At 43.6% G+C, this 24,175-nt stretch overlaps 1 protein-coding gene across 1 annotated transcript in view; it reads left to right on the top strand.

The window, feature by feature from the left end:
* The window catches only part of LOC129133623 (transcription factor RFX3-like), a 151,083-nt gene that overhangs the window by 95,437 nt on the left and 31,471 nt on the right, over positions 1-24,175 (top strand). The window contains exons 11-12 of the mRNA XM_054653262.1: positions 13,605-13,702; positions 14,019-14,168. Coding sequence (XP_054509237.1) covers positions 13,605-13,702; positions 14,019-14,168 — 248 coding nt within the window. The remainder of the gene's footprint in view (positions 1-13,604; positions 13,703-14,018; positions 14,169-24,175) is intronic.

The raw sequence follows: 24,175 nt of genomic DNA, 5'->3' as shown, positions 1-24,175 counted from the left end.
ACTGACAGCTGTGAATGCACTATGGCCCTAAGCCTGAGTCCAATAATGTCAAGACAGTCTTTCTGTTGACTTCAGTAGGCTTTAGTTTAAGTTTTTTATATATAAGTTCTAGTTATTAAAAAAAGTAAAATGTATATACTTTTTTATTTTATTTTTGGATAATTAAACATTAATGTATTATTAGCGGCTTCTAAAACCCTATCAGTTTTGATACCTATTTAACCAACATAACACTATCAAACATCTTAAGACTTGTTTATTGTTCCAGTCTATTGTAGTTTATTTTCGATTTCCAGTATGAAGGACTCATTGATTCATTCTGATATTATGGCAAACTGACCATTATCAGGAATAGAGCATTCTTTTATAGCATCCATGGTACTTTTTAATGGCTGCTTTTGGTAGTAAATGATTTTTAAATTGTTTTCCAGGAAGGATAAATTCTTTTTAAAAACATTTATTGCATGTTTTGTATGTTGTGTTAAATCTTGAAATGCAATTATAATTATATATATATATATAATATTAAAAGAAATTATAAAAGAAATATTAGGAACCAACAGGGAGACACCTTTAAAATGCCACAAAGGAATTGTGTTCCTCTAAAATGGTGACAAGGCTGATAGGTCTACTGAAGTGCCTCTATAGCAATGCATGCAGGATGGATAACAGACAGGAAAAGATGGAAGCCTCTGTGCACCTGGAAAGCTATGATTTAATACCATCACTGAAACAATGGGACAAATCACACAACTGAAACGCTGCAATCAATGGCTATAGACTGTTCAGAAAGCATTGGCAAGGAAGAAGGGGTGGAGGGGTTGCCCTCTGTGTAAAAAAAAAATTGACTGGAGAGAGCTGTCTTTGAAAACAAGTGCTGAATGGGTTGAAATCTTTTGGGTAAAAATAAGGGAAAAGCCAACAAAGGAAACCTCATGGTTGGTGTTTGCTACAGGCTGCCCAATCAAGGGGAGCCTGTTGATGAAGTGTTCTTACTTCAGCTACAGGAAGCATCACACTCACAGGCTCTGATCCTCTTGGGGGACTGCCCTGACACCAGCAATCTCTCCTCCCACATCTTTCAAGACCCTGAAATTCAAGGTAGGGACTGGGAGGAAGAAGTCCTTCCCATTATGAGAGAAGATCAGGTTTGTGACCACCTGAGGAACCTGAGCATACACCAGTCCATGGGATGACAGGAGAAGCTGGAAGCCATTGTGCAGCAGGAAAACTATGACATAATTGCCGTCACAGAAACATGGTGGGATGACTCACATGACTGGAGTGCTGCAATGGATGGCTATAAACTCTTCAGAAGGGAAAGGCGAGGAGGGAGAGATGGTAGGGTAGCCCTGTATGTTAGGGACTGACTCAACTGTCTGGAGCTTAACGATGGTGTCTATAGGGTTGAGTGTTTACTCAAGAATCAGGGGCAAGGCCAACAAGACAGATATTGTGTGAGTCTGTTATAGACCACTCAACAAGGGTGAAGAGGCAGATGAAATATTCTATAAACAGCTGGGAGAAGTCTTAATAATCACTAGCCCTTGTTCTCGTGGGAGACCAACTTATCAGATGTCTGTTGAAAATACCACACAGCAGAGAGGAAACAGTCTAGGAGGTTCCTGGAGTGTGTGCAAGAGAACTTCCTTACACAGATGGTGAGCCAACTCAGGAAGGTGCCCTGCTGGACCTGTTGTATGTGAACAGTAATGGACTGCTGGATGATGTCTTAGGCAAAGCGATCATGTAATGACAGTTTTTGATTCTCAGACAAGTAAAGAGGGGTGACAACAGAACTGCTACCTTGGACTTGCTGAGAGCAGACTGGCCTGTTTAGGAAACTGGTTGAGTGAGTCCTTTGGGAGGCAGTGCTGAAGGGCTAAGAAGTCCAGGAAGACTGGACATTCTTCAAGAATGAAATTCTAAAGGTGCAGGAGCAGACTGTCCCCACGTGTTCAAAGATGAACCTGCGGGGAAGATGACTGGCCTGGCTGAACAGAGGACTTTGGCTGGAACTCAGGGAAAAATAAAGAAGAGTTTATGACCTTTGGAAGGAGGGACAGGAAACTCAGGAGGACTACAAACATGTCATGAGTTTATGTGGGGAGTATATGAGCCAGCAGTGTGCTCAGGTGACCAAGAAGGCCAAAGACATCCTAGCTTGTGTCAGAAATAGTGGGGCCAGTAGGACCAGGGAAGTGATTGTTCCCCTGTATTTGGCACTGGTGAGGCTGCACCTCATATTGTGTTCACTTCTGGGCCCCTCACTTCAAGGAAGATATTGAGGTGCTGGAGTGTGTCCAAAAACAGGCAATGAAGCTGGTGAAGGGTCTGGAGCACAAGTCTTATGAGGAGCGGCTGAGGGAGCTGGAGTGTGGGGAAAAAGAGGCTCAGGGGAGACCTTATGTCTCTTTACAACTACCTGAAAGGAGCTTGCAGCAAGGTGGGGGTCTCTACTCCCTAGTAACAAGTGAAATGGAACAAGAGGAAATGGCCTCATGATGCACCAGGAGAGGTTTAGAGTAGATATTAGGAAAAATTTCTTCACTGAAAGTGTTGTCAAGCATTAGAGTCACCATCCCTGGAGGTATTTAAAAGACGTAGCTGTGGCACTTAGGAACATAGTTCAGTGGTGGACTTGGCAGTGTTAGGTTAATGGTTGGACTCAATGATCTTAGAGGTCTGTTGCAACTTAAATAGTTCTATGATTCCATGACCCAACAAGATGCATGCCAGGGTCCTGAAGGAACTGATGTAGTTCACAAGCCGTTCTCCATTACATTTAAGAAGTCATGGCAGTCAGACTGCATCACCAGTGACTGGAAAAAGGGAAACATTGCACCCATTTTTAAATAGTGTAAAAACAAGGTTTTGGGAACCACCAGACCAGTTGGCCTCACCTGTTACCTGTAAGATCATGGAGCATGTAAAGGAAACTTCCCAGTCTTACCATTCAGGAGAGTCTCTGGCAGTCACACTCCAAATGTCAGAGACTTTAACTGCTGGGACTAAAGCCTCTTCGCAGTGGTGGCTCCAGTGAGCTGAAGGGAGCCCCTGCACACCCCACTCACATGCAGTCGGACCAGGTTTCCTTACCAGTTCGACCCCAGGTTTCCCATAGCAATCTCAGATGTCTTGTTCCATAAAGCAATTTATTCACTGCACAGCAGCACAGAAACAGCCTGAGCTGGTGCCTCTAAGGAGTCTCGTGTATGGTCAGACTGGGTAGTTTCCTTAACAGAGCAGATCCTCCTGGAAGCTACATCGATGACAGGGGGGACATTAGACACAGCTAACATGGCTTCAACAAGGACAAATCGTGTCTGACTAATCTAGTGGCCTTGTACAATGGAGTGACTGCATCAGTGGAAAAGGGGAGAGCTTACAGATGTAATCTACCTGGATTTATGTAAGGCCTTTGATACAGTCCCCCAAAATATTCTGGCCACTTAGATGGTGTTGTGGTTTAACCCCAGCTTGCAAATAAGTACCATACAGATGCTCCCTCCCCCACTAGCTGCATGGGAAATCAGAAAAAAGTAAAACTTGTGAGTTAAGAACAGTTTAAAAATTGAAACAAATTAAAATATAATAATACTAATATTTTTAATGATGATAATAACAATAATAATAATTGTAATGAAAAGGAGAGAGAGAAAAAAATAAAACCCAGGAAATACAAGTGATGCACAATACAATTGCTCTCCACCTGCTGACCGATGCCCAGCCTGTCCCTGAGCAGCAATTGATCACTTCCAGCTAACTCCTCCCAGTTTATATTCTGGGCATGACCTTCTATGGAGTGGAATATCCATTTGGCCAGTTCAGGTCTCCTGTTCCAGTCATGTTCCCTCCCAGCTTTTAGTGCACCTCACTAGCAGAGCATGAGATACTGAAAAGTCCTTGACTTAGGGTAAGCTCTACTTGGGAAATACCAAAACATCTGTGTGTTATAAATATTATTACAGAATCACAGAATCATTTAGGTTGGAAAAGACCTCTAAGATTGAGTCCACCATTTAACTAATCACCACCTTGTCAACTACACCATAGCACTAAGTGTCACAACCATTTTTTTTAAAACCTCCAGGGATAGTGACTCCATCACCTCCCTGGGCAGTCCATTCCAATGTTTACCAACTCTTTCTGTGAAGAAATTCCTCCTGATGTCCAGCCTAAACCTCCCCTGGTGCAGCTTGAGACTGTGTCCTCTCATCCTGTCGCTAGTTGACTGGGAGAAGAGGCCAAGCTCCACCTCACCACAACCTCCTTTCAGGTAGTTGTAGAGAGTGATAGTATCACCCCTGAGCCTCATTTTCTCCAGGCTAAACAACCCCAGCTCCCTCAGCCACACCTCATATGACTTACTCTCTAGATCCTTCACCTGCTTCCTTGTCCTTCTATGGACTTGCTCCAGAACCTCAATGTCCTTCCTGTAGTGAGGGGTCCAGAACTGGACACGGTACTCGAGGTGTGGCCTCACCAGTGCCCAGTAGAGAGGGACAATTACTTCCCTGGTCCTGCTGGCCACACTATTTCCGATACATGGCCTTCTTGGCCATCTGGGCACACTGATGGCTCATGTTCAGCTGGCTATTGGCCAACACCTCCAGGTAATTTTCCACTGGGCAGCTTTCCACCTGCTTTCCCCAAGCCTGTAGTGCTGAATGGGGTTGTTGTGACCCAGGTGCAGGACCTGGCACTTGGCCTTGCTGAACCTCATACAATTCACCTCAGTCCATCAATTTAGCCTGTCCAGACCCCTCTTTGTAGGGGTGATCTGCTCCAAAACATTCCACCTTGGGTGGATCCCATCAAGTCCCATAGACTTGTGTATGTCTAACTGATATAGCAGGTAGTGCTATATTTGCTAGGTGGAATGAGTCCCACAACTGGAATGCTGGGATGAAGGGCTACAGGCTGTTTAGGAGGGATAGGCAGGGCAGGTGAGATGGACATGTGGCACTATATGTAAGGAAGAGGTTTGATTGTACAGCCCTTACAGTTGGCAGTGATGTGGTGGAGAGCCTCTGAGTGAGGCTTAAGGGGATGGAAAACAAAGGAGATATTATAGTGAGTGTTTATTATTGATCTCCCAGCCAGGATGTAAGCAGTGATGAGTTCTTCTGTAAGCAATTAGGAGAAATCTCTGGATCAGTAGCCCACATCCTTATGAGAGATTCCAACTTCCCGGACATCAACTGGCAATATCATTCTGCTGTGATGAGCAGGCCTTGGGAAGTCTTGAAGTTTGTGGGAGGTAACTTCTTGTCACAAGTACTCTGTGAGCCAACTAGGAAAGATGCCCTCCTAGACTTGTTTGTGACTAGAGAAGGACTCTTGGGAGATGTGATGGTTGGTGGCTGTCTTGCCCACAGTGATCAACAGTTGGACTCAATTATCTTAATGATTCTATAATCATGGAATGTTTGAGTTTAAAATTTTCAGTGTAGTGAGAAAAAAACATCAGCAGAGTTGTTACACTGGACTTTAAGAAAGCAAACTAAGCTATTAAGGGAGATATGTAGCAGAGTACCCTCGGAATCTGCTTTGAGGGCTTAGGGACCCACAGTTCTGGTCAGTTTTAAAAGATATTTAAAAGACATATAGATGTGGTGCTTAGGGACATGGTTATTTGCCTTCTTCTAGTCCTCATGAACTTTCCCTGATCACCATGACCATTCAAAGATAATTGAGAGTGGCCTCACAGTGAAATCAGCCAGCTCCCTCAGCACTCATGGGTGCACTGATCAGGGCCATGGACTTATGCCTCTCCAATTTTTAAAATGTTTTCCTAACTGGGTCGTCCTCTATTGAAGAGAAGTTTTCTTTGCTGCAGACTTTTCCTCTGGTCTCAGAGGCTTCAGATTTCTGAAGGTAGTCTTTACCAGTAAAGACTCAAGTGTAGAAGGCATCCTGTACCTCAGCCTTTGTCATTAGGTTCCCCGCTCCCATTCAGCACCAGGCCCACGTTTTCTCTGGTCTTCATTTTTTCTGCTGATGTACCTGTAGAAACCCTTAATGTTGCTCCTCAGTTTCAACTCCAGTTTGGTTTTCCTAACCCCATTTCCGCATACTTGGCCAGTGTCTCTGCATTCCTCCTGGGTCACTTGCCCCTTTTTGCAGCTCCTGTGTGCTTCCTTTTCATGTTTGAGTTTAGTCATGAGCTCCTTGTTCATCCATGCAGACCTGTCACGTTTGCTTGATTTCCTGCTCATTGTGATGGACTATTCTTGAGCTTGGAGGAGGTGATCTTTGAATATCAAACAGGTCTCCTAGATCCAGAGTGCTCTCCAGGACCGTCTTCCATGGGATTCTCCCAAGCAGGTCTCTGCACAGGCCAAAGTCTGCTCTCCTGAAATTTGGAATTGTTATCCTGCCATTTGCCTTTTTCCATCCTCTCAGTATACTCAACTCCACCATCTCATGGTTAATGCAGCTCAGACTCCCCCCAACCTTCATATCACCAACAGTTTGTAAGAATTGTAAGAAAAGTTTCCTTGTTTGTAAGAATTTGGTCCAGCAGTCTCCTTTTCATCTCTGTTTTGCCAATTACAAGCTCTCTCTTTTCCATAACACTCTGCTTACCAACTCATTCCAGTACTCCTTCACTTGACTGTGGGTCATCATCTCCATTCCCCGTTATTTCTAGTTTAAAGTTCTCCTCACCAGGTTGGCCAGCCTGTTGGTAAAGATGGTTTTGCCCCACTTGGTCAGGTGGATCCCATCTCTAACAGTCTTCAATCTTTAAAGAAGGGTCCCCATAGTCATAAAATACAAATGCCGATTGTCATTGCCAGCTGGGCAAGCAACTGTTGACCCACAGGATACTTCCATTCCCCCTCCAGCTCTTGCTTCTCACTGGAAAGACCAATGAGGAAACTACCTGGGCCCCCATACCCTTGACCATTGCCCCTAGATGCATGTAGTCACACTTATATGCTCCAGATCTCCTCTGGCAGTATTGGTGCCCACATAAAGATTTGTAAGGAGTAATAATCCGAGGGTTGCACAAACCTTGTCAACATCACCGCAGCATCCCAGATCCAACCCCCAGCAAGCAGTAAATCTTCCAACACAGCAGGTCAGGTTGGCAGATGTGGGCCCCAATCCCCTAAGCATGGAGTCTCCCATTATCAGCTATCACTTCCTTCTGATGCTGCTGCATGGCTCAGGCTTAACTAGCTCTTGGACAGAGTTGCCAGACCCTCATCTGCTGTGAGGGTACTGCATCTGTTCTTTGTTGGAGATATGCAAGTGAAGCAGGAGCCTTCTTTCTGTTTCCAGAAGTCATAGGCTTCCAGCCTTTGCTATTTCCTAATCCAATTAGCACAGACCACCTGATTCTCCTTCAATACAGCTGAGACTTCAGGCTGCAGGGTCTTGATAAAGATCCACTAGATCTCTTTCTCACCTTCTCTGATACTGCACAGTCTGCTGACCTCTTCCTGCACTTTCTTGGCAACACAGGTCCTGTTCCACTGCACACCTTCTGCAGGCAAGGTAACTGTGTCCCTCTGCCTCAGCCTCAGCAAGAGACCCCAAGCACTTGCTGTACTCTGAGCTGCATCTTCCCTCAGAAGTTTGGTCTGGATTGAGGCCTCTGACTTTATAGGGATAGTTGCTCTAATGGCTGAAAGTGGTAATCTGTGACACATTAACACCATTACTGAGGACAAGGATGCAAACTGATAATTCTATTTTTGAGTTTCATCTTTTTTTCTTTTCCTGATTTTCAGTATGTCCTGGTTTAGGGCAAATTTGGGAGAAAACCTCCAAAGGGGGCCCCTCCAGAAAGCAAACCCACATGGTCCCTCCTCCCAACCAGTTCAGGAAGGATTCCTCAGAGAGAAGTGGAAAGAACCTGTTTATTTAACAGGCAAAGCACCCCCCAGCACACAAAATTAACAATACCAGATGACAACACTCTTTCACTGACAAATTCAGAAAGTCTCTCTTGGGACTGGTCGCTCTGTTATCAGTCCCTCTGGCGCTGGGAATAGCTGCTGCAGGCCACAAGGTGCAAATTCTCGGTGTTTCCCAGGTCCCAGTCCGGAGCAGGTTCGAATAATTCCAAAAAAGGGAAAGGAAAAACAGTCCAGGGAAAAAATTGGACTGCTTAGCTAAACTAACTAATAAGCAGAAGCAAAAAGCAAGAGCAAAGCAGGAGCAAAGCAAAAAAGAAGAGCAAGAGCAAAGCAAAAAGCCAAGCAAAAAGCAAAAGCCGCACTATGTACTGCCCCATCTCTGTGTCCTGCCAGCCATGGGGGAGCAGGCTGATAACAAAACCAAAACAAAACATTCGCTCTTCAGAGCCAGTCTTGAAGGCACAGAACATAATATCCAGCATAAACAGAACACACGAATGGGGATACAAGCATCATAACGTCACCCTAGGACAAGTATTTGGGGAAACCTACTCTTTCACATAACTTCCTAATAAATATTACCATAAAATAAATTAATAGTGAAGAAAACCTTTTGAAAAGCAAGCTCTAAGTAAAATTTGATTAGTTGAAATTGTTGTGAAAACATTTCAGTGTCCACAAAATAAATTAAAAACTACTGTGTGGGAAAAAGCCCCATTTCTTTGTTTAAAGAGTTCAAACATTTTATACTTCAGTCAGGAGTAAAATTTATTATCTTATGATTCTAGCAAAAGACCAGAGCCACAATGGCAATAGATCCTTTCCCCTGAGAATGGCCTTATTATCTCTTCACAAGTGACAGGATGGATAGCACCAAACTTGTTTGGGAGTTCCTCTTCCAGACAGAGAAGTTATGTTCAAGATATTTTTCATGTTGTATCTGTCAATTTCAGCAATTACAAATACCAGAAAGAATGCAAAATCTTGTTATTTATGTAGAAGAAATATTTCAGATGAGAAACACAAGCTTTTGAAGGCTTATACAAAAATACATGTTTTCCTTTTAACTTTTTTTGCTGTATCATTTAATGTGTCTTTAGTAACACTTTGCAAGCTATCTGAATGAGCTTTTTTTTTTTTGTTCTGCAGGTAATAAATAAACATGCGTGAATGCTTTGTTAATTAGCAAGTGCATACAAAAATGTTAATGTAGAAACATGTGGGTTAAATGATTGACAGTGAAACAGAGTGTTTGCTCTTTGCCTGGAAACCTCAAGAAAGAAAAAAGAAAAAGCCCATTCCATAGAGCTAATTCAGAAGTTTTATAAGTCCAAATTAAATTTCATATGAGCTTTCACATTTGGGGACAGTTACCCAAACCAGTTATCACTATAAATTTGAAGAAAATAATGCTTTAAAATATAAAATATTTCTTTCTTTTTAAAGCAAATTGGCTAACTTTACTAGAAGTTTTTATTTACAGGATTCATCAATTACTCAAACTGAAAAAGGACATTTCTCATATTAGGTGACTTCCATGAGCAATTAATTCTTACTCTACCAAAAGTGCTCTTTTGCCTCATAAACAAAATTCACTGTTTATTTCCACTGTTTCTTCTTAGATGTAATAAAAACAAAATCACTTATAGATAGTAATATTTCCCTTTTCTGTTTGTTTTTTTCTTCTTTATTACTCTAGCAGCATTCATTCTCCACCACCAAATTTTCATACCAGTATGAGCAATCCTACCTTGTTTGTTTAATACATTCGTATATATTCCTTATTGATACTGTCATTGAACATTGCACATTGCATTTTGTTCTTCAGAACTAAAAGAAAAACATGTTGGCAATGGTTCAGGGTACTTCAAGCTTACTTGAGGAAACTGAACTAGTGCAATAATTGCTGTGTCCTGTGGAGTTTTGCTCTTTAAAAGCAAAAGCACTGAAGGCAAACAATTTATGGCAGAAAATTCATTATGAAAGTTTTCAGAAGATAGGAAACAGTTGTTACAATTACTGATGTACCTGTAGGAATGCCAAAAAGAATTTTCACTGCTGATCATAAGTTTTTTGAAGGGGTCTTAGGTGAAATGGTCAGTTCTGTTTGTTAAATCAGAAACTAAATAATTATTACATAATATAGAATCAAATAATAATTCAGGTTGGAAGGTACCTCAGGAGGTCTCTAGTCCAACCTCCTGCTCAAAGCATGGTCAATGCTGAATTCAGACTTGTTTGTTCAGGGCTTTACCCTGTCAGGTCTTGAAAACATCTAAGGATGGAAGCTACACAAAGCTCTCTGGGTGACCAGTTGCACTGTTCAACTGTCTTCTTGGGTTGCTTTTGCTCTGCTTTGTTGTCCCTCTAGCAGATAGGGACAGCTCTGCTGTTCAAGTCCCTCATCAAAACTGGAGCCTGTAAACATGAAACTTATTCCAGGTACCTGAAGGAGACCTGTATTGGCTTTACATGGCAAGCTTTTGGTAGAGGTGGGGGGTGCACAGATGTCTTCTATGAGAAGATACCATAAGCTGTTCCCATGTCAGAAAGGGACACTTTCAGCTGGCTCCAAGATGGACCTGCTGCTGGCCAAAGCCTAAACCAGAGACATTAGTAATATCTCTGTGGTAACATATTAAAAAGAGTAAAAAAAATGGGTCACAGCAGCAGCCAGGAGAGAGGAGTGAGAATATGTGAGAGAAACAACTCTGCAGACATGAAGGTCAGTGAAGAAGGGGAGAATGTGCTCCTGTTGCTGGAATAGAGATTTCTCTGCAGCCCATGGGGAAGACCATGGTGAAGCACATTGTCATCCTGCAGCCCATGGAGGATCCCACACGAGAGCAGGTGGGCGTACCCCAAAGGAAGCTGCAGCCCATAGAGAGCCCATGCTAGAGCAGGGTCCTGTCACGAGCAGTGGTCCCATGGAGAGGAGCTCATGCCAGAGCAGGTTTTTTGCTGGAACCTTGTCACGATCCACTTGTATAAGCAGGGGTCGTGATGGTTCGTTAACTGATCTCAGAGTGCAAAAAACAACACAAAGGGGATTTCAGTGTTAATCAAAACAAATGCACCTTTTATTGAGTGCCCCCAGCAAATGCGATAGAGGGATTAGAAAAGAGATAAAGGATAGAGAGAGAGAGAGAAAGAGGGGAAAGGGGTATAGCTACCAGACGTAGAGACAAAATCCTTGTAGACCAGCCAATAGATCCGCCTTGTCACGTCGGGGAGAATCTCGAGGTCTTGGTTAACTCAGGGGTCTATTATAGTCCTCCGTCGAGGGGGGAACAGGTAAAAGACAATGAAGAATAAGTCTATTGAAAATGGGTACAGACAGTCCACGTTCTGAAACAGGATAAGTCAATCTCAGCAGTGAGCAGGAGCCATTGTTTTCTTGGTCCAGCGACCACATCTGCAGGTAACACTTGGCAGACATCCCGCTTCAGTCAGGCCAGCGCCCCTGTGTCAGAATTATTAGGGTCTCAGTCTCAGTCCTTGGGAGGGAGCTTCAATCTCTGTTTGCCACGGTGGTCGTGAAACAGATGAAGGATTTTCCATGGGGGACCACCAAAGTTACCCCAGAAAGTTCATTTGGCCAAGAGGTGGGGAAATTCATGGGCTACTGTCATGAAGCAGGTGCAAGCATATAGGGCGAGTTGCTCCTTTGCCAGGCCCTGCTAGAAAGCAGTATACCATGGTGGCACTATAGACACAGCTACGAACAATCACTTGGCGAGCATCCACCTCAACCAGGCCAGAACTCCAGTCAGGGTCTTCAGGGTCCCGGTGTCTGTCCTTGCAATGGTTGTGAGGCAAAAGAGGGAAACTTCAGACCATCTCTTACAAACCTGTGACCTTGTGAGGAGACAAATTCTGGAACAGTCTGTTTTTGTAGGACTTCACCCCATAGAAAAGACCTATGCTGGAGCAGTTTGTGAAGAACTGCAGCCTATGGGAAGGATCCATGTTCAAGAAGGTTGCGAAGGACTGTCTCCCATGGGTGAGACCCCATACTGGAGCAGGCAAAGAGCGTGAGGAGGAAGGAGAGGCAGAGACAGTGTTATGAACTGAGTGCAATCCCCATTTCTTGTTGCCCTGGGCCACTTGGGAGGTAGAAGAGTTGGGAGTTAAGTTGTTCCTGGAAAGAAGGGAGGGTTGGAGGAAGTTTTTTTTTAGATTTGTTCTTATATCTCTCTCCAACTCTGATTTGCAATAAATTAAATTTATTTCCCCAAGTTGAGTCTGTTTTGCCTGTGTCGGCAATTGCTGAGTGATCTCCCTGTCCTTATCTTGACCCATGAGCATTTCTTTGTATTTTTCTCCACTGTTCTGTTGAAAAGGGAGAGTGATAGAGCAGCTTGGTGAGCACCTGGCAGTCAGACAAGGTCAAGCCACCACAAGACTTCATGTACTTTTTCCTTATGAGGTAGGCTGTATCAGATACCCACAACATCACCCATGTTGTTATGTAATCTAACCTGGACCCTTAAGCTCTGAACTGGCTTATCATCCATCCCTCGGCAAAGCTCTATGCATTGCAGCTCCTCTTTCATATATAGCACCTTTTTGTCTTGTTTCCCCTAAAGATTCTGTATTTATCCATTGCAGCACTCCAGAGAATCCCATAGTTATAGTTGCACAAAGTCTAGTTGGAGTCCAGTAAATAGCAGTGTACCTCAGAGGTCAGTACTGGGTCCAACACTGTTCAATGTCTTTATTGGTGATCTGGATGATGGGGCAGAGCATACCCTCAGCAAGTTTGTTGATGACTGTCCTAGGTTGACTATATGATGCTTTTATCCCCTATCGTCTTGTTCTGTTTATGCTGAATAAACTGAAGAGTGGCTGATGCATCACAAGGTTGTGCTGCTATCCAGAGGGACCTCAACAGGATGGAGAAATGGGCTGATAGGAACCTCATACAGTTCAACAAGGGGAAGTGCCAAGTCCTGCCCCTGGGGAGGAACAATCCCACGTGCCAGTACATGCCAAGGGGGCCAACCAACTGAAAAGCAGCTTTGCAGAAAAGGACCAGTGGGTCCTGGTGGACACCAAGTTGAACATTAGCCAGTAGAGTGCCCTTGCTGCAAAGAGGGCTAGTGGTATCCTGGGCTGTATTAGACAAAGTGTTGTCAGTAGGTCCAGGTAGGCGATCCTTCCCCTTTATTCAGCACCATTTGAGTGCTGTATACCTGGAGTCCTGGATTTAGTTCTGGTCTCCCCAGTACAAGAGTGAGACGGACATACTGAAGAGAGTCCAATGAAGGGCCATGAATTGGCACTGCTTAACTGTCCTCAAGGTGAAAAAATTTCTCCTATCAAGTCAGGATCACTCTTTTTCAGTTTATGCCCAGTGTTTATCACCGTCCTGCCATGCATCATTGTGAAGAGGCTGAGTCTGTTCTTGATACCTTGTAGGTATTGAAAGCCTTCTATTAGGTCCCCCCTAAACTTTCTCTATTTCAGGCTGAAAAACCTAGTTCCCTCAGCCTCTCCTCATAAGGTATGTGATCCAGCTCCCTGACCATGTCAGTGGCCCTCTACTGAACTTACTGCAGCTTATCAACATACTTCTTGTAATGATAGGGATCCAAACCTAACTGGATAAGTCTCTGAGCCAATAAATGCAGTAGTTCTCAATGTGGAATATTTAAATACTGAAGATGCAAAAGGTTTCAAGAGAGGCACCTTGCCATCTTTTTCATTTTATTTTTATTCTTTAATGTTTAGGTGCCTTGACTCAGGCCATTCGCAATTTTGCAAAAAGCCTTGAAGGCTGGCTTTCCAGTGCCATGAACAATATTCCACAGAGAATGATACAAAGCAAGGTAAACAAAGATGACTACAGTTTTCTTCTCTTTTTGCAATTGTACACTAGATGTCATTCAAGATTTAAAAATAGCAGCATTTTAACTTTTATGCTAAATGTCATATTTAGGTTAAACTTCAAACATGAACCATGGGGTTGGAAATAACTTTGTTTTGCAAAAAGTAAATCATAGGAAAAACTGTATTTGTTCCATTATATGTGAATTGCAATATCTGAGGGCTCATAAATTAATACAGCAATTTTAGAATTAAAATAGACAAAACAGAAGATTGGTTGATAATACAATGTGTTAAGATAAATGGATTTCTTCATAGGTTGCCACTGTAAGTGCCTTTGCCCAGACTTTGAGAAGATACACATCTCTCAATCACCTGGCTCAGGCAGCTCGGGCTGTGCTTCAGAACACTTCTCAGATCAACCAGATGCTCAGTGATCTCAACCGTGTGGATTTTGCCAATGTACAGGTACCTTTAGCTTTAAAACCCAGACTTGAAAAATAATTATTTCCACACATGTAAAAAAATTTTATTGTTATTTCTTATTTTATCAAGAAAGCAAAGTGGGGACATTTTTCTGATATATATATATATATATATATATATATATATATATACATATATATATATATATATATATATATATATATATATACAGTGATTCAGTGTGGTGGTTTGACGGGAAATGTGTTTTCTGGGATGCTGGGGTTAGGCCAATGGATGCTCAGATTTTAATATTGGCACCTAATGTGGCCATTGGGACATTGGATCCGCCTCTGAGAACACGGGGTTAAAAGCAGGGCTCTCCCCCTGGGAGGCTCTCTTGGGTTCCGGTCAGTGAAAGGTTCCAACCTCCCCTGCCTGGCTGCGGGGGCTGGGCGGGGGAGGGGAAGCCATGCGGCTGGGTGAGGTAGGCTGGGGCCCTGGACAGAAGGGAGGCGAAGGCCCCCGCAGGATGGAAGGGTGGAGGAGCACTGAGAGGCATCAGGCAGCCACCCCCCCCGGAGAGACAGAGAGGGAGCTGGTGTCTGTGCTTGGCCGGCGGAGAAGGAGAAGCGGGGGGGGGGGGGGGGGGGGTGGGTGTGAGAAGGTGCCCGGCAGGGCAGCCGTGGGAGTTCCGGACAGACAGTGCCTCAGATTTTTAACCCTTTCCTTGGATGATGGAAACCTTGTGAATGCTAATCCTCCTGGAGCTGAATGAGAAGAGAGATATAGATGAGATAAGAGGGAATGGGCCACGAGAGAAATAGAGAAGAACTCAGGTGGAAGAGATGATGGAGTAGCTTATGCTGGACTCTTTTTGTGTAGCCATGGACAGAGCCATGTTTCCTTGTGATACAGGGACTGCATTCTAGGGGGAGGCAATGCCTCAGGACCAAGAGGGTTCAGTGTGGGTACCCCTCGGCCCCAGGGGGTGAAAAATATGGGGGGGACAGATGTCCCAAAGTTGAGACTGTGCCTTTTTGGAGTGGGACAAAGCATCCTTAAAAGTTGACCCTAGAAGCAGCTCTGGTCCGTGTTCAGTGGTGAGAGCACTGGACATGAAAGGAAGAGGTCACCATTGGCACAAGAAGGACTCCTTCTCTTGATGAACTGAAGATTGAGTATTCTGAAGCGTGGTGCCGGACTGAGAGTCAATGATTTGGGGGATGTATTGTATTGGGAATTTGGTGGGGAGGAGGAGGAGATGTATCTGTGAAGTTTTCATTTTCCTTGTGTGTTTCTTTTTTTTTTTCCTTTCCCTTGTAGTTTAGTTAATAATTTTTTTTTTCCTAAGTGGGAGCCTGCTTTGCTTATTCCTGGTCACATCTCACAGCAGAAACCAGGGAGAGAGTATTCTCATGGGGGCACTGGCATTGTCCCAGTGTCAAACCATGACATTCAGTCAAAACTTTCCAGCTTCTGCTTTAGCCATAAGAAAAATAGAACCTCAGAAACATTATCTGTTTCCATTTTCTCTGAAGGCTTCTTATCCTTCAGACCATGCATTCTGCCAGTTTTTATTTAATGCAGATGAAAGTGTAGACTACATGTGTTCTTAGAATGAACAGCATGAACAATACCTGAAGATGAAATCTTGGATAGCATAGCTTCTGATCTTTCATTGAAAAATACTGATCATAAAGCACTATTTCTAGTACAGATGGTTTAATTATTTTAATATGTTTAATATTTTTATTTAAAATACAGTATCATTAGCATACTTTCTTTAATTGTTTGTGTTTACATTTCCAACCTTTCCTAAGTAAATGGTTAGAACTCGTTTCCAGTTATATGTAAAACATCAATTTATTTTTCATTTCGTGTAGAAAAAGGTTTCCTTTTTATCTCTTTCTTCTGCTTAGAAGAAACAAGTTTTTTCTTCTGTTGCTCAACTAACTTACATGGCCCAGATTACTGGTAGTCATACATTTGTCTTCTTTCATTAACAAACATTTTAAAACATTTTAACTTAAAAGAAGTTCAGAACTTCACTAGCACAGTTGAATTCTTTTTGTTTGTTGCAAAGGTCTTTGAATAAATAACATTTAACACAATATAGTTATATTGCATAAGAGTGTGTAAACTACCTAAGATTTAGTATGTAACCAAATATATGGTATATTAAAAATTGTTCTGTGGTAAGATATAGAGTTAATGAAAGTTGAGATGTTAACTTGGCATGTGATAGCTAGAGTTTAAGAATATGGTCTTTGTTAAATCAATATTGTTTTTTCCATTTAACAGAAGTATCCATATTGGTCTTATTAAAACTTTAAAATTTATTATAGTCATATTCCATGATAATACTGTGAATTGCTGTTTATTGCATGTAGACTGTGTTTGTCCAATTGTGTGCTATTTATATTACTCATTAGGCAATGAGTAATATATCGCAGACTGTGGATAAACACAACAATCCTTTTTTGCCTATAAAAGAAAGCTCTTTTAAAGTGAGGTGATTAAAAAATGTAACAGAAATTTTATTTGGCCTTAAGTCCTTTGTCATGGTTTAGGAATGGTATTCCCCAATTTAGTGTTCCTACTGAAACACTCCAGACCATGTGCCACTCACTCACGCACTCTTCCCCTCCCCGTGTCAGGATGGAGAGGAGAACTGGAAGTACAAAAGGTAAAAAACATGGGTTGAGATAAGAACAATTTACTAGAAATAGCAATGAGATAAGAAAACAAACAGTAACAGCAACAATATTAATACCAAAAGTGTATAAGAGCAATTTACATGAAAATGTTCACCACTACACTAAATGGAGCCCAACAATACTCGACCTCTGCCACACTACCCTGACCTGGAAGGGACCCCTTTTCCCATTCCTGGAAAATTACATGAGGTAGTATAGAACAGCCTCCAGGTCCTAGACATGCCCCCTCTTGGCTACAGTAAAAATTAACCCTGTCCTGGCCAGAACCAGGACATCATCCACCCCTACACCTTCCAACTATATATATATATATATACACACACACATATATGCACAATCACAGGTGTCATTGCCTGAGTCAATGGCCATCCCTCCAAGATGTCTGTTGAGTTCATTTAGTCCATGACTGTAGGTTCTTTCCATCCTAGATGTCTTCCAGGGCAGGAGAGCTGGTGTGCTGTTGGCTGGTTGAAAGCTGCATCAGGACTGGTGTATCTGGAGCACTCCATCCTCATTGTCCATGGTAGTTATGACATACAGTGGCAGTATCATTCAGCAACCAGTATTATACAATTCAACACTGCAGACTGTTCTCACCCAAAAATCAAATCTCCTTGAGGTACAACTTGCCTTGATCCACCTTGTCCTTCAATAACTTCTGCAACTCACCACGTAGGACTCCATATGGCAGCTTTCTGTTTTCAATGGAGCCTTACAATACGGCAGGAACTGTCAGTGAAGAGAGCGTATCGCTTTTCATTTTCTGGTAGCTGATTATATGGTGAAGCCTCCTCAGCATGTGTTACCTTCTCTTCCTCTTCCTCCGATAGTCCAAAATTTTCACCTTCAGGCCAGTTCGTGATGACTTTCAATATTACTGGGCGATTGGGGTTTCCTATTCAAGCTTGCTGTGTGATCAGTGCAACCCACTTATTCCATGTAGCATCAGTGGCCTGATGTGTTGAAGGGACTTTCCCTTTGAACATCCAGCCAGCATTGGAAGTCAGGGTGCCAGGAGGAGCTGTGCTTCAGTGACAATCACTTCTGAAGCAGCTCAAAGCCCCTCATAAGCTGACAGTATCTCTTTTTCAGTTGGGGTGTAACAGGCCATAGATCCTTTGTATCCCTGGCTCCAAAAACCTAGAGGCTGACCTCAAGTCTGCCGTGGTGCTTTCTGACAGAGGCTCCAGGAAGGACCATTCTCCCTAGCTGCAGTGTAAAGCACATTTTTACATCTTGTCCTGTCTTGATTGGCCCAAGGGCTACTGCATGAACCGTCTCCTGCTCAAAAGGTTGTTGTTCAGGACCCCACTTAAAATCGTTCTTCTTCCATGTCACTTGATAGAGAGGATTTACAATCTGACTGTAATCTGGAATATGCATCCTCCAAAAACTCACAGCACACAGAAAAAGCCTGTGTTTCCTTCTAGCTGGTCAGTGGGAACATAGCTGCTATTTTGTTGACCATATCCCTTGGAATCTGATGACATTCATATTGCCATTTTATTCCTAAAAACTGAACTTCCTGGGCAGGTCCCTTGACCTTAATTAGTTTTATGGCAAAACTGGCATTCAGGAGGATTTGGATTATCATCTCCCCTTTCTCAAAAGCTTCCTCTGCTGTGTTGCCCCACAGGATGATGTCATCAATGTACTGTAAGTATTTTGGAGCCTCACCCTTTTCCAGTGCAGTCTAGATCAGTCCATGGCAAATAGCAGGCTGTGTTTCCACTCCTGGGGCAATGTTGTGAATGAGTGTTTTAAGTTCACCTAATCACCAGCAAAAGTTTAATATAAAAAGCCACATCATTACAAAGTTCACTGGCAAGGTTCACTCTTTTATTTACTAGATGGTTTAAACACACAGAGAAAAAGCAAACAAAAATCTGAAATCAGTTAATCCAAATCAAAATAAACACAAAAACATCTATGTGGAGGCTGGGACAGGAGGAGGGGAAGACAAGAGGCTAGGAAATGGTAAGGGTAAAAAAGGAATATGAAAGACACTCCTGTTGAGTCACTGAAGCGGTCCAGCTGCAGAAAGATTGATTGTCCTTCTCAGACGTCCCGGCTAGCTATCCAGCACCGCTATCAGTAGGGAGGCACTCTCCCGATTTCTGTGGTTCAGGACAGCACCTAAGGCAAACGCTCTGTGCTATGACAGCAGTGCTACTTTGTGGTAGGACATGGCTTGGCTTATGGCTACAGTCAGCAGAAATAAGAAGAGAGCCCTCTCCAGCTGTAGTGATTCCAGGTTTATTGGGTCCCAGGGGAAACCAACAACTGAAGAGGAAGAGAGGGAAGTTGCAACAGCTTATAAGGAGGGAGGGAAACAAGGGAGGAGTCAGTCCTTGGACGAATAGGGTTTCAGAGGGGAGTGGGATACAAAAGATTGACTTAGGGAGAACACCAATGGGGATAACTTGAGGGTGGGGCCCCAGCCCCTGAGCCAATCACTCGACGCTCTAGCTGGAAGTTTCTAGAGAGTTCTAGAGAGAAGGGTGGGAGCGCCGAGTGACGGACAGGGCACCAGGGAGGGGTTTGAGAAAGGGTACATTAATCTCCAAGGCAACTGGGGAGGAGTTGGGATAACTGGCAGCATAAAGGAGGGAAGGGGGAACCAGGGCAGAACCATTACATGATAAGGGGAACAGAACAGTCCAACTTATACAGACACAACACAACAAGTCACAAGCTTCAGAGTAGACTCCAATGATAAACTGAGCCCTGTACTTGATAAACAGCACTTCATTTAACTTAAACAACAGCATTTAAACTTAATAGTACTTAAACTCAATTGATAAGTTAAGCAATTTAGTAAAGGATTCATATAGAATTTGCTATACTGCAACAGTAACTTACTTGCAGTCTTAACTTAGTTAGAAATCTAAAATACTTGAGAATCTAGGAGAACAACATTCCTAGTATATTTGCTACAGTATATGCAAACTCGCATGTACAAAGACGGTACCTGTGAAAAAATCCCCCCAAATTCAGTGAGATACTCACTTCAGATGCCATTGCATCTTCTCAGAGGGTGAAGGGTTGACTCCTGAGGAGTGAGGGTATCAGCCCAGGATCCATTGTTGTCATTTAGTGATCCTCCGAGTATAGTAAATTTGAGAGTTCACTGGCTCTGAGAGACCCTACTCAGAGGGACATTGCTGGTAACAGCCTGCTGCAGTCCAGGAGAGCTCAAAGGATCTTACTTAGGACCACTGTTGATAGGGTCACAAGAGAGTGGACTTTAGTCATAATAATTTTCTATTCTGGCTGCAATTCAGGTCAGTAACTTTCTTTGAAAGGTTGATTTAAAAAATATTATTCCACTTGGGTTGTTATTCAGGCAAGAAAAATAAGTTTCCAAGGCTGTTAATTAAAAAACAGGAGCTCATTAGACAGCACAGGTTCCTGGGAACAGACAGTGTTTTTGATAAGCTCTGGAGGAACTGTTTGTGAAGGCTCCTAATGAGCATTTCTCAGATCATAATGTGGCCTGGCGAGGGAGGTATGCAATACCACAGGCAGTTGGTTCCAGGTGTACTGGACGCCCCTCCAGGTGAAAGCAAACTGTGGCCTGCACTCTGCTGCTAAAGGAATGGAGAAAAATGCATTAGCAATATCGATGGTGGCACCACTTTGCTGCCTTGGATTCCAGTTCATACTGAAGCTCCAGCATGTCCAACACAGCAGCACTCCGTGGTGGTATGACTTCGTTCAGGTCATGATTGTCCACTGCCAGTCTCCACTCTCCATTACACTTACACACTGGCCAGATAGGACTATTAAAGGGTGAGCAAGTCTTGCTGAGCACTCCCTGGCTCTCCAGTTCACAAATCATCTCATGAATGGGGATCACAGAGTCCCAGTCGGTGCAGTGTTTTTGACAGTGCACTGTTGTGGTAGCAATTGGTACCTGTTGTTCTTTGACCTGCAGGAGCCCCACAGCAGAAGGGTCCTCTGAGACACCAGGCAAGGGATTCAGCTGTTGAATTCCCTATGTCTTCACATGTCATGGGATGAGTGGGAGCTTCAGACAAGCCCTGCCTTAGCCTCAGATTTTGGCAGGAGTTTAAATTTAAGGAATCACTCTGGCCCGGCCAGTTATAGTGATGGTGAATCAGGTCTATTTCTAAAAATAAATTATTTATTAAACAGACAAGAAATAACAGATGAAAGATCTTAATCAGAGTTACTTAATACACAGTATAGAACTAAACTACTAGTAGATTACAGCATAACATAAAACAGTGCACAATATCAAGGTACCATATTAACACTAGCAAAAGAAATAGTATTGATTAGGAGTCAAATGCAACTTGCCACCAAAATGATGATAATGTACAGATTCCTTCACTTAACCCCTTGGGAGTAACTGTGAAGCAGGTGTCCCTATTTATGGGAGAAGCTCCCCACATTTCCAGTGAAATGTATAGAAGATTACTGATTTGTGAAAATTTGGTGTGGCTGTTATAGTCATAAAGTGAGGTGTCTGTTGGTCAGAAATCCAGCTTATCTTCCAGATCTCGCTTCAACAGTAAGATGTGTATTGACAGTTGGGAGATGCCAGATTGATGTTAACCCCATGGCACCAAAATAACTCACTACAAGACTGCTTGTCCTGCTTGAGTTATTTGACCAGTTAACAAACAACAGATAAGCTCTTGTGGAGGAGTGAGATGCCCTGCTACACCACAGCAGTTATCCCAAAAGCCCAACAGATGCCCTTTTGGGCCCTTGAAATACCCTCTCCTGAGGTAATCTATGCCAAGGATGCACAGGGCCTCTGGGATGTTTTTGCCATTCATTCCCTGTCAGGCTCACTTCATTTTCCAGTACAGTCAGCTGTTGGGGTCCCCCATCCCCCATAAATAGAGATGGATTCTGCTTCTACGTATCTTGATGACATCAGGGTACATTGTGCGCCAGTGTCAACTAAAGTCTTATACTCTTGTGGGTCTGATGTGCCAGGCCATGGGATCCACACAGTGCAATAGATTTGATTGTCCCTTTCCTCCACCTGGCTGATGGCAGGGCCCCTTTAATCATAGAATCATAGAATGTTAAGAATTTTAAATGGACTTCAAAGATCATCTAGTCCTACCCCCCCTGCCATAGGCAGGGACACTGCACTCTAGACCACATTGCTCAAGGCCTGATCCAACCCAGCCTTGAACACTGCCAGGGATGGGACAACCACAGCTTCTTTGGGCAACCTGTTCCAGTTCCTCGCCACCCTTACAGTAAAGAATTTCTTTCTTATGTCTAACCTAAATTTCTCTTTCAATTTGTACCCATTACTCCTTGTCCTATCATTACAGTCCCTGATGAAGAGTCCTTCTCCAGCTTCCCTGTAGGTCCCCTTTAGATACTGGAAGGCTGCTATGAGGTCTCCATGCAACTTTCTCTTCTCCAGGCTGAATAGCACCTACTTTCTCAGGCCCCCATCTGTTTTTGTAGGGGAGGTACTCCAGTCATCAATTTCATGGCCCTCCTCTGGACTTGCTCCAACAGTTCCATGTCTTTCTTATGTTGGGGACACCAGAACTGTATGCAGTACTCCAGATGGCATCTCACCAGAGCTGAGATTCACCTCGGACCTGCTGCCAATGCTCCTTTTGATGCAGCAAGATACAGTTGGCTTTCTGGGCTGCAAGCACTTACTGCTGCCTCATGTTGAATTTTAATTCAACCATCACCTCCAAGTCTTTCTCTGCATGGCTGCTCTCAATCACTTTTCCCCCCAACCTGTTGGGGTGTCTGGGATTGCTGTGACCCAGGTGTAGGACCTTGCACTTGACTTTGTTGAACTTCATGAGGTTTGCATCGGCCCACCTCTCAAGCCTGTCACGGTCCCTCTAGATGGCATCCCTTCCCTCCAGCATGTAAACAGCACCACACAGCAAATTTGCTGAGGCTGCACTCAGTCTCACTCTCCATGTTGCCAACAAAGATGTTGAACAGTATTGGCCCCAGTACTGACCCCTGAGGGACACCACTAGTCACTGGTCTCCACCTGGACAATGAGCTGTTGACCACAACACTTTGCATGTGGCCATCCAGCCAATTCTTTATCCACTGAGTGGTCCATCCATCAAATCCATGTCTCTCCAATTTGAACTGTCTCTCAAATTAGTACTGGTCATGGTACTCATTGCTCACTTTTTGTAATTATGATCAACTTGAGGTTCCTTCAAGAAGATCAGAAATAACATAATCTATTCTGTGTGAAGAGTTGCCCACTGGAAACTGGAGCAGCATTTATTCTTGAAGAAATTCCTGTGGTGGTTGTTCTTCCTTTCAACTTGTGTATCCATGGTCCTAGGGCAGACGTGGGTTTTCCATCCCACTTCCGCATTTCCTCTCTGTGATCATGAACGTAAAATCACACACCTCAAGGTGTGTTCCCTCTCTTAAACAGAGTGGTGCTTGTGTGTTCCCTCTCTTAAACAGAGTGGTGCTTGTTCCTAATAGCAGAGATTCTTGTCTGTACTGGCAGGGCATGGGATATTTCCTCTTTAAATTGCTGATGGTCCTTAGTGTTTCTACAGCCAAGATGCAGGCCTGTATGGGGGAAGACAGACTTGCTTCATATTGCCAGAGTTGGGCAACCAAATTATTCACTGTTTGTTCATGACATCACTGCCAATGAGTTGGCATATGACAATGGCATGGTCTGTAGAAACTTCCACCACATGGACTGTGTACAGTGGACCTCATCTGAATCTAGAGGGGTTTGCTCATTATTTGAATCCCTATAGAGTACCTCCAGCACAGCGAATTCTCTTTGGTACTAGATACCTTTCTCCATGGTGTTCTACTTGCCTTGGTGCACTGATAGATCATCCTTGAGAAAATACCTTTCCCTCATGCTTGACAGGAGTCACCTCCAGAGGCTGAGAGTTTCTGTCCTCTTCCCAATGCCCTTGTCAATGCCCACATCCCCAGACAGGGGTTCCAGCTGCTTGGCTTCACTACCATCTAGTTTTCAACTCTGGGCTGCTCTATCCCAGCATCAGAGCAGGCAGGTCACCAGGGGCTCACCCGATTGGTGGCAGAAATCTTTTTGCATGTCTCATAGCTCACCCAGGGTCGGGTGATTATCTTTGATTCTGCCTCTTCCTCCTGTTGTCAGGGCCCTGCTTACTCGTCTTCATCCCTTACTAAGTGAACTGATTTTGTCTTGGATTTTTTCTTCTGGATAAGGGCGGCTGCTACCAGCACAGGTTATTCCTCTGGCTCAGCTGCAGTTTGAGTGGCCATGGTGCCTGTTGGTCTGCTTCCCTCCTCCTCCCCCTGAGGGTGCTGTCTAGTGACAAGCAGTGTTTGATA

The sequence above is a fragment of the Agelaius phoeniceus genome, chromosome W (assembly GCF_051311805.1).
Source record: "Agelaius phoeniceus isolate bAgePho1 chromosome W, bAgePho1.hap1, whole genome shotgun sequence".
NCBI classification, from domain to species: Eukaryota; Metazoa; Chordata; class Aves; order Passeriformes; family Icteridae; genus Agelaius; species Agelaius phoeniceus.
Note: the sequence above shows the minus strand (reverse complement) of the source record. Positions and strands in the feature narration are given on the sequence as shown.